The following is a 10,895-nucleotide window of genomic DNA, read 5'->3' on the forward strand; positions in this document are numbered from 1 at the left end:
GGCCGTTTGTTACGAAGCAACCGCATCTCTTCCGTATTCAAACAACATCAGTGAAAACATGGACGTGGAGAGTAGTATTTGTCAGGGAAACGAGGATTCTGGTCCCAGTGAGTCCGGCATTAAGATCCCGGACAGGATGCTTAAACGAGAACAGGATAGGCTTGAGGACGTGGAGAGAAAGAAAGAAGCGAAAAATAGCCAGTCTGTCACGGAGGAGAAGAGTGGGTTCTTCACCGCGACGTTCAGTAGTGAAAGGGCAACAATCGAGGAGTTACTGGAGGGCTGCTCGGGGGCTACTGACCGCGCCCTGGCCACTCAAACCTTGGAGAAAGTGACGACTAAAACACAGTTCCTCCAGAAGTTTCTAAACGATAGCATGGTGTTTTTACCGCAGTACGAGCTGAGACGGGCCCAGGCGGCGCTCCAGAAACTACAGAACTCTCTGGCTGAGAAGAGAGACGAGATTCTCCCCAAGAAGAAGTTCGCCTTTAGGTCGCGCGCAGCAAATACACCCAAAGTAGACCCACCAGCTCCACCTGTAACGCCTAAGGATTCTGGCCGAACTAAAGTGGACGGAGCCATAAGCCCCCCAGAGCAGTGTGGCTTCTCCCACTTTGAGGCCCAGGTAACAGTCCCTAACATAACAAGATTCAATCATTTCTTCTGAGAATGTTTCTAGTCAATTGTGGTTTAGATTCTGCTCTTTGCAGGTATGTATCTTAAATGTCTGACCACTGTTTATTTTTGGCAGGTGCTGACCAAGTCCGGGGCGGAGATTAAACAACAGGATGTTCTACTGACCCACCTGACCAACTGCAAGGTCAGACTTCTGGGCTCCCCCAGCACCATCCACATCAAACACGTCCAGAACTGTGAAATCTTCTCTGGGCCAGTGTCCAGCTCTGTGTTTGTGGACCACTGCACCGGCAGCACCCTCTCCTTCCCATGCCAACAACTACGGACTCACCACACCACCGACACACAGGTCTATCTGCATGTCACCAGCCGCGCCATCATAGAGGACTGCCAAGGGGTGCGCTTTGCCCCCTTTGCCTGGTCCTACCTGGGTCTGGACCAGGACTTCAAGGTGTCTGGTCTGGACCGGGAGAGGAACAACTGGAACCAGGTGGATGATTTTAACTGGCTGGCCTTAGGTACCCAATCTCCTAACTGGTCTGTCATTCCAGAAACTGAGAGAAGAACAGAGTGGGACTCCTAGAGACATTAGTATACAAAGAGCCTGTCAATCAAACAAATGAAGCTCTTATTTTCATTCAGCCCTGATGTGACACAGCCTTACTTGACTTTGCTTTTCATGCTAATGAGTTCCATAGTACAGTTGTTCCATAGATGTCCTGACAGGATTACCCATTAAATATTGGGTAATATTCAGTAGCGTGCTGCCTGAAATCTTTTTCTTCACAGGGAGGAAAAAGTTGCTGCATTTGTTTTCTCATGACTATACGATGAGCAATAAACAGAATGTCAACCACGTACTGTAACACAGCTTTTAATCAGGAAGAACAATCTTAGTCCTTAAATGCCATCTTATGTTTACAAACAGCACTTGTTCTGTCATTCTCCCATCTATAAAGCACTAAATACCTATGTTCTTCTGACTAAGTGGTCTGGAGTAAATACTAGATGTGAATAAAGGGTTTGGCTGACATCAACCAATCTGTCTTTCGTACGCTTGTCTTTAATTGTGCATGAAATAATTGACTGAAACAGTTAGGGGTGGTGTTATGCAGACCTCTAGGAAGAGGGAACGCAACACCCTGCTACAACTCCACTCCCTGTGGAGTGAATGAGGAATGGGACTGTAGATGTAAGGATGACAAAAGGCAGACAATTTGCCGTTTACTGGAAATTTATTCCTTTACACAAATTTGCGGAAAAGGTTGAACGGAACCAAAGAAAGTAGATGTCAAAGCCCCCTCTACCTTACCTGCCTACCCACTACTTACCTAACTTAGCACCACCTGGTGTTTGAACCAAAATACAGGGAGTTGTCTGCCCAGGTCTTACCTAGTGTGTATAGACAGTAAATACTACAGTTTGTATGCCCGCAGGCCTCTTGCCTAAGTACTCCCTAGGTGCCTTCCCCTTCCCCCTGGGAACAACTGAAACAATACACATGTAAGTAAACAATTTCAGTAATCAAAAACACTGCGTCCTATGGGGACACACGTACCTTAGAAGCAGTGGCTATAAAGTACTTAACAAAGAAATATATCAATCCGCTCTCTTAACAACCAACACGGAACACACTAATCATCTCTCTTCTGAGCAACAAAACACTGGCTTATATAGCTGGAGAAGGAGTCTGTAATGGGATACAGCTGTATCCTCTGACGTGAGGGCGGGGTCGGCGCCAATTAGCAATGTGGCCGACCAATCAGCTGCTTGGGGGAATTTCAGGAATCCATCCTGAAACACACACATACAAACAAACAAAACCCACAACACAGAAACTGGGGAACGTAACAGGTGGTTTCCCGTACACAGATTAAGCCCAGTCCTCAAATTCCTAGGAATCTCAATTGAAAATGCTGTTTAGTCCAGGACTTGTCTTAATCTGTGCATGCCCCTAATGGTTTCTTCCCCTTTCCACATCCTGTCCCCACTCTTCCCATGAGATAGCTAACTCATTCGAGGTCAATATCATTCTGCGGTAGTGACAGTACGAATCTCCGCCCTCGGGTACACTAACACCAGTATGCTCTTCTGGTTTCTCTGATCTCTGGCTCTGTCACAAGTTCTGCCAACTACTGAAGCTGTCATCAGGTCTGCTGGCCTGTTGTGCGTCCCAGTGTAGCTCACATGTACACTAGTGTATCATGTCGTTAATTGAATGCACTGACAACCACACATCTCCCTGCTCTCATATACTGTACACATCACAATCCTAACTTTGCTGTGCAGTGAAGAAGCTCCCATTAGAAGTTAGTTATTGGTCTACCAAACTGCCATCAGCATACACTGATAGTTCAGTTAGTGTAGACACAAACACCTATAGCTAAATCTGCCTGCTTCTTTACTACAGGCGAGAGACTGGCAGGTTGTTGATATTGACTGCTGAGTGTAGGTGGAGCTAAGTGGGTCATGGAGAGTCTTACATGGTTTTTGGATGGTTTACTGAAACATCTTAGGTGACTACACTGTAAACTTTCTTCCTCGCCTGAACCCAGGGACCCCTTCCAAAAGTGCAGCATGGCGTTGTTCCACATCTCCACTCTCCGTCAACCGTTAACTGTCCTTATTAATGGCCCCCGGTGCATTCGATCAGGGTGACAATGACCATGTGAGCATTCAAACCAATTATGTCTCCTGGCAACAGCTTACAGCCAGGCTCATCTTCTGGAGAGGGATTTTTGTAAATGGGTTCAGGCTGCTTACAGGGGATTATCATGACGCACCTCCCCTCCGCCTGGAATCTGGAGGATCTTCCTCAATCCTCTTCCAACCAGCGAAAGGAACATCACGATTAGCCTCACCTGTTGATTTTCCCAACGTTTTTGGAGGGAAAGTTTAGAACTAAGGCAAGGGGACAAGTGTGACCCTGTGTTCTGTCATCCGTCTGGGTGAGTTTTCTTTGTAGGGTCTGGCCACTATGGGAGAGGAGAGGGTCCTGAAGGAATAACCGCACTCCTCTTTCTTTACCTCTGCTCCTTCTCTTTGGGATGGATTACAGATCATTGCCTGAGCTGACAGTCCTGCACTGCTGGATGAGCTGCAGGAGAGACTGAGAGACGAAGAGAACGGCTGAAGCCACCTTACAGGGAATCAACGGTTCAAAACGCTTAACGAGAACAGCTGAAACTCTACTGGCTGGGGCATCCAGAAGAAGGACCCGACCGTAGAGCTATATCTCATCTCAGTAGTGTATTTTCCTTGTGTATAGGTAAGAAATATCCCTAGGTTGCCACCATGGCACTAATGGTGGTCAAGTTTGACCTAAAGAAGCGGGTGAAGCTAGCCCAGTTCCTATGGCTGATGTACTGGTTCTCAGTGATGGCAGGCGTGCTCGTCTTCAGCATGGGGCTGTTCTTTAAGATCGAGCTGCGTAAGCGCTCGGAGATGATGGATAACAACGAGAGCCACTTCGTTCCTAACTTACTAATTGCCGTGGGGCTGCTGGCCTGTGGGATCAACGCCATGGGAGGCAAGATCTGCTACGACTCCTTGGACCCTATCAAGTTCTCCAGGTGGAAGCCTATGCTCAAACCCTTCCTAGTCTCCTGTGTGGCTTTCAATTGTCTCCTGGTGCTGACGGCTCTGCTCTGCTTCCTGATGAGGATCCCTCTCCAGTTCACGCTTGCCGAGGGCCTGAAGAACGCACTGAGGTTCTACAAGGACACAGACACGCCGGGACGCTGCTACATGAAGAGGACTTTGGACCAGATGCAGATTGAGTTCCGTTGCTGCGGCAACAACAACTTCAGGGACTGGTTCGAGATCCAGTGGGTCAGCAACCGCTACCTGGACTTCAGCGCCAAGGAAGTTAAAGAGTGAGTCATGATATTAGCAACAGCTCTAGGATCAGTTCTAAAGCTATCCCAACCATATCCCTAACTATTAGGTGGTTATAATGTAGTGATGTAAGTTTTTTTGTAAAGTAAGAGGCCTATATATTAGGCCCACACCAACAAATGGCATGAATGGAGATTGTAGGGTTAGGTTATGGTGAGTTCACTGTTCTTAATGGGTGTTCAGTATAAATGGATTGCAGGTGCAAGGAGGGGGGCCCTAAGCAATATAAAAGGGTCACTTTCGATTATAAGGTAAAGGAGGGATTACAGGGTCAGTGGATTTGAGGTTTTAGTGTTAGAGGTGGTGATGGGGCTGTGCGTACGTGTGGGTTGGTTTTCGATTTACGGGAGGTGAGGGGGATTCAGTCATTAGTGTGGAGTAATAACGAAAGTGGTGGTGGGGAGGGAGGTGAGCTTTCTGTGAGAGTTGAAGGGGAATGATGCAAGGGTTCGTTTTACAGTGTACGGGTGTACGGGTGTAAGGTGTGCTTGGGTGCAGGTGTTTCAAGTGTTGGTTTTCAGTGTAAGTGATATCAAGTGTGTGGTTGTATAAAGGGACAGTTTTCATTGTATGTGTTCTCACGTGTGCATTCACCGTGTGTGCGAATGTGTGTGTGAGCCTGTGAGTTCTTAGTGGCCAATCTTCTTGGACCCCATTTCCTCCCCCTTCAGGCTTATGTGCTAACGAATCAGCATGCGGCCTGGTGATGGTCTGGGAATAGACCTGTCTAGAGAGAGAGACCGAGTTAGCCAACAAGGCCTTGCGTAGAGACAGTGATTGGCCAACCATTCATTTACGACAATTATTGACCAATAAGGGCTTGACAGTGATTAACCAATAGGACCTCAAGGAGATATTAGCCGCATGCTCTTTTGATTCAGGGTTGATGATGACGACGATGGGCTATGGGCTGTTAAAGGACCCCATCTTAGTCCTGCTTAAATTGCTTATCTTTCAGGAAACAACAAATTATCTAAAACAGGGCCTGCAAACCCTCTTCCTGGAGATCTATGCAAATGTTGTCTCTAGCCCTACTGTAATACACCTGATTCGGCAAATCAAGGTCCTGTTAAGTGTTTCCCACCCCTGGTCTGTGTCAGCGTTAACCTACAGTGTCAGTACTCCCAACAGAGTGTAATTCCATGTCCATATTGTTGGGAATGACTGGGAATGATCTGTATCCCTGTCACATTTTTTATTTCACCTTTATTTGACTCCGACAAGTCAGTTAAGAACAAATTCTTATTTACAATGAGGGTCTAGGAACTCTGCCTTGTTCAGGGGTAAAACAACATATTTTTTTTTACCTTGTCAGCTCAGGGATTCGATCTAGCAACCTTTCAGTTACCGGCCCAACACTCTAACCACTAGGCTACCTGCTAGGCTGTCATACCACTCTTTCCACAATGCTAATTTGGAACTGCCCTACACCTGTCAATCACAATTGAAACTCCACCCCCAGACCACCCAAAGGCCAAATGCACACTTCCTCCTACAGAATCAGAGATGACTGCTGTCACAGTCAGTCCATTCATTCTCACTTTGTTAGGATAATCCTCATCTACTCAGACGATCTACAAACTGCTTGATTGATTACCCGTCAACTACAACTCTGTTGACAAGCCACAACGATGTTTACTACTACTGTATATCCAGCCATCTATTAGCTAGTATGCAGACTAATTCCATTTAGGCAATTCATCCTCATTGAAAGTAATGGATCAATCATCAATTTATAAATACAATTCCAATACATCCTCTGAAATGCCCTCTCAGTGTAGGGGATGAAAGTAACTCTGGGAGAGATAATTTGTATGTGGTGTGCAGCATGATTTTTCATATCCTTTTGCTGTAATTTCTGAGTATTTGGCAGATATACTATATGTGCATCTTTCCAAGAAAGATGTGTCCTCCAAGAGTTGCTGAATGTTTTTCTCATCTTCAGTGTGCATGTCTGTCTATGTTGGAAAGCGAGGTATAGTGGAAGTATTATTGTTCCTTCCCAACGTGAGCAGAGTTCTTGGCTCATGCACCTTCGTTGGAAAGCAAGTGACAGTATTAGTTTTCCTTTGCACTGTTTCTTCCCAAAGCCAGTGTGAAGAGACCGTGTTCACAGTAGGGAGGAGCTAATGGGGTTAATCCCATTCAAACAGCATGTGAGAGACTGATAGACCTTCATGATCCTCTCTTTACCAGGTACACTGTGAACTGATTTCAGCTGTGTCAGGAACAATGCAAGCATTGTAAACCCTCTATCATGGATACTGAATGAAAAATCAGTGTTAGGTTGTGTCAAGGTATGAGTGACTTTGTTGCAGATGTTCTTTCAGCCTAATCCTACCTTTCTAAATGCTGGTAGTTCACTAGCACTTCCTCACACTTACAGTACATGATGATGGATGGATTGGGTAGCACTTTCATATATTACCCTGAGTCTAACCTCTGCCCATTGCCCTCTGACCCCCGTTTCACTCCGCTAACCCCATAAGGACCTCGAACCTAACACACAATGCACGGACCCTAACCCACAATACCCTAACCCCTGTCCTTTGCCCTTTCACCCCCCAGTCGTATCGGCAGCAACGTGGATGGGAAGTACCTGATGGATGCTGTTCCATTCAGCTGCTGTAACCCCGGCTCCCCTCGGCCCTGCATCCAGTACCAGGTGACCAACAACACGGCCCACTACTCCTACGACCACCACACCGAGGACCTGAACATCTGGAAACGGGGCTGCCGCGACGCACTGATATCCTACTACGGAGGCATGATGAACACCATAGGAGCCCTGGTGCTACTGGTTGCTATTCTGGAGGTAAGGAAAATGCTCCCTCTTACTCGCTTTTCAAAGGCGTGGGGTGATTATTTTGTGATGGCGTTCATCACTGACCGATGACAAAGTTGCCCCAGATGCCTGGCTAGATCCAGAGTTCCTTGCATGGTGTCCTCCTTTACTCTCAATGTACATTTACACACCTCCTCCACCCCTCCTGCCATTGTCATGTTTCCAGGTCATGTGTGGGCTGCTGCTACACCTGCTGCTCTCTTCTGTAGAGGCTGCATCACCTGCTAGGCTTACAGCGGTACACAAACACACACACCTGCCAGGTTTACAACAGTACGCACAGACACACACACACCTGCCAGGTTTACAACGGTACACACAGACACATGCGTAGAGGCAGCTTCACCTGTAAGGCTTACAACAGTAGTACACAGGGCTGGTAACTAGACTGCTGTACTGGTAATCCTGTGGGTCCGTGTGGATGCAGGCTTTCACAACAACCAAAGCAGACTAATTAAGTCCATATTGAAGAAGATTATTGGTTAGTTAGTTGAATCAGGTGTGTTACTGATTTTGGCTGGCGCAAAAGTCTGCAACCCCCACTGGCCTACGAAGACAAAAAAGCAAAATGGCTGCCCTTGAACATGCGCTGTTTGTCTCTTTGTCTCTTTGTCTTCTTTTCAGAATAAATTATCTGAAGAAGTATGAGAGAAGTGTTACTATACATTTTTAGCTGTTTTGGTATTTGTAAAACATATATTACTAAGGACAGCAAATCTCTGTTCTAGAAATCTTACAGTACTTAACGTGTACTAAAAACCTGGACTCAATCTGCTGAAGCTTATCAGGGACAAAAACAACCATGGCTGTCTCCTACCTGGAATAGCCATGATTACGCAACTGTCTCCATGGTATTACCTTACCCATAGCCTTGTGAGAGGTGGAGTGATGTCTTCATTTGGGGGAGGGACCAATTATGGAAATCAGACTCCTGATCAAATACTGGGGGTTATAAAATGACCAATCAGAAACACAGATAGTGTAGAGGTAAAAATATATATATATATATATTTGCTTGTGTATGCTATGCTACTACATTAGCAAACTTATGATTGCTTTTGTTTGTTGTTGCTATCTCTGTTAGTGTGATTCTCTGTTTTTAACTCCTTGCTTCAGACTGGTTTGATGTGTTTATGTGGAACATATTCAGTTGTTAAATGGGGATTGGTGTGATCCATTACCGACAGCTGTTAGTGCAGGCTGATGTGTCTATCACTCTCTGGGTCTACCCCTGTAGGTTGGTTAATGCGAGGTTAGATTTAGTTATGGTGGGTTTTCACTTTCAGTACATGAGCATGTTCTTGAAGCTAGCTCTTACTTCAGGCCAGGTGTAGCTCTTCACACACGCTAGCCGTAGTCTTAGTCCAGGCTAGCTGTAAGTAATATGTCTCTCTTTATCTTCTGTAGGTTATTGTGATGATCGGCCTCCAGTACGTGAACACCTCCCAGTGCAACCTGGCCAACCCAGAAGACCCAGAGAGTGAAAGCGAAGGCTGGATCCTGGAGAAGACGGTGAAGGAGACGTTTACTGACATCATGGACAAGATGAAAGCCATGAGCAAGGGTAACGCAGTGGAGGAGGGCGGAGTGGATGGTGTTGCCACGGTGAGCTGATCACGATATGCCCACACAAACTGAGACCACTCCCACCAAAGGGAAGAGAGGAAGATTGACCACCTCCTTTGCATTTATGACACAACATACAGACATACACAAATATGCGCACAACACACACGTTTCTGGCCATCTGAAGGGAAAACTAAAATGGACAGATCCTGAGTACATGCCAGCACGCACATAGGATATTTTGAATGCATGAATGTATGTGTAAGTTATATTATAACCAATTGATAAATTGACTTTACAATATGCCCCCCCCCCCCCACACACACACACACTCACAATACACTTTTTCTAAACCTCATGATTTTTCAACGCACACACTCCCTCCAACCCCAGCTTTGTTAATCTTCCAAGCAGTTCCCATTTGATGGGATACTCTCTGTGTGTTTTCTAACATTCTGTATAATTCTGCTCTATTTCATGTTCATATTTTACAACTTTATTTGTACCCCTTTTTTTACAAAATGAGAGGAAAAACATCAAAACACTATCCACTGTCATGAAAATGCATAATGTCAGATATTTGCATTGTATTGAGAATAATATATATATATTAACAGGTTAAGAGTAAGGTCAGGAGAGCAGGTATGTTGCGTTTTAAGGATGGTGTGGGGCTGGTGGTTGCTACGCGACCCTCCAGCCCAGAAAGGAGGTTAAAGTGGAAAGGTTAATTCATCGCCCAAGGAGCAGAGAGTTTTATCTTAAAATATTTGGACCCACCTGTAGAGCACTTTTTATATTAGCAAATTCCAAAGAAATGGACTGAAACACCTCAGACATCACCTCTTTAAAGTCCTTCCTCTCCTACCATTACCTTGAGGGATGGAGGGGGGCTGGAAACTCCTGGGGTAGGGGAGGTGGAAACATTTCAACTTAACCTGATGGTGTTGAAGTTTGGGGTGCGCTGCTGGAGGATTGGAGGGGCTATAGGAGACGAGGCGCGGGGGAAAGTGGTAGAGGTGAACCAGGGGTGACCCCAAAAACTTGAGGAGGACATTTGAGATTGGCAGCTAAACCCCTGATCTCCAACCCCTGAACTCTGACCCCAGCCCCTGCTCTGTGACATCACTCAGCAGGTCCAATCAGCATTTCTCTTATTGGACCGTCGAGAGTTACTGTATATATCACACTCACTAAGTTCCTGTACATACCTCACTCATAGGCCAACGCCCGTGCTACTGTTATCTTTGTAAATAGTCTAGTATTGATACATAACTTTTTTTAAACAATGTAATTAATATAAATTATTTTATTTACTTTAAAGAAAATGTGTTTTGCCATGGGAAATCAATCTGGTTTTCTTTCTGTATGTTGTGTAGAAAGATGATAAGATCATTGTGTACATTTGAATAAAGGATGTTAGCCCTGTGTTGTGTTGTGTTGTTTCTACTTAAGACTGATCAGAAATCAAACAGCAATGCCTTCTGGGAACTCAGCGGGGCACCTGATTTAGCCAATTGGATCAGGGTAATTATCAGATTATAGCGATCACATGGACACAGGACAACCCTGCACATGGAGGTTGAAGGACGAAGGTGTGTACGTGTGTGTGTGTGTTCTGTGACTGTGTGTTCTGTGACTGTGTGTTCTGTGGTTTTAGATTTGATCTATTACTTTCTATGTGTTTATATTAGTTAGGCAAACAACGGATCCACCATAAACTACATTACAAATTCCAATGTCATGATTTAAGCCTCTTTATAAGACTTGATCTGACTTATTGAATTGTCTAATTTTCAAATTGTCTGTCTATGACATTATGTGATTGTCTGTGTCCAGCTGTAAAGAGTAAGTCTCATAGTTTATAGATTTAACTCGACAACACCAGAGCCCAGTCATTCATCTAAGCATTCAATGACGAACAGAGATACAACAACGTTATTCACCTATGGGC

General features: G+C 45.3%; 2 protein-coding genes across 2 annotated transcripts; both read left to right on the forward strand.

Moving 5' to 3' along the window:
* The first annotated feature begins 33 nt into the window (after positions 1-33).
* Positions 34-1,677, forward strand: LOC110498938 (tubulin-specific chaperone C). The gene is made up of 2 exons (XM_021575673.3): positions 34-625; positions 752-1,677. The coding sequence occupies exons 1-2, from the start codon at positions 59-61 to the stop codon at positions 1,217-1,219; spliced, it is 1,035 nt and encodes a 344-aa protein (XP_021431348.3). The 5' UTR covers positions 34-58; the 3' UTR covers positions 1,220-1,677.
* A 155-nt stretch (positions 1,678-1,832) lies between these two features.
* On the forward strand, positions 1,833-10,371 carry LOC110498939 (peripherin-2). The gene is made up of 3 exons (XM_021575674.3): positions 1,833-4,511; positions 7,102-7,348; positions 8,786-10,371. Exons 1-3 carry the CDS (start codon positions 3,931-3,933, stop codon positions 8,990-8,992), a joined length of 1,035 nt encoding a protein of 344 aa, XP_021431349.3. The 5' UTR covers positions 1,833-3,930; the 3' UTR covers positions 8,993-10,371.
* The last annotated feature ends 524 nt before the right edge of the window (positions 10,372-10,895 follow it).

This window comes from Oncorhynchus mykiss, chromosome 20 (assembly GCF_057628025.1).
Source record: "Oncorhynchus mykiss isolate SJ-2025 chromosome 20, ASM5762802v1, whole genome shotgun sequence".
Classification (NCBI taxonomy): Eukaryota; Metazoa; Chordata; class Actinopteri; order Salmoniformes; family Salmonidae; genus Oncorhynchus; species Oncorhynchus mykiss.

What these genes read in the sequence shown, in the direction of transcription:
- LOC110498938 (XM_021575673.3), top strand. Translation starts at nt 59, where the DNA reads ATGGACGTGGAGAGTAGTATTTGTCAGGGAAACGAGGATTCTGGTCCC. An exon ending in TCTCCCACTTTGAGGCCCAG is followed by an intron (nt 626 to 751) that starts GTAACAGTCCCT and finishes TATTTTTGGCAG; the next exon opens with GTGCTGACCAAGTCCGGGGC.
- LOC110498939 (XM_021575674.3), top strand. Translation starts at nt 3,931, where the DNA reads ATGGCACTAATGGTGGTCAAGTTTGACCTAAAGAAGCGGGTGAAGCTA. An exon ending in AGCGCCAAGGAAGTTAAAGA is followed by an intron (nt 4,512 to 7,101) that starts GTGAGTCATGAT and finishes TTCACCCCCCAG; the next exon opens with TCGTATCGGCAGCAACGTGG. An exon ending in TACTGGTTGCTATTCTGGAG is followed by an intron (nt 7,349 to 8,785) that starts GTAAGGAAAATG and finishes TATCTTCTGTAG; the next exon opens with GTTATTGTGATGATCGGCCT.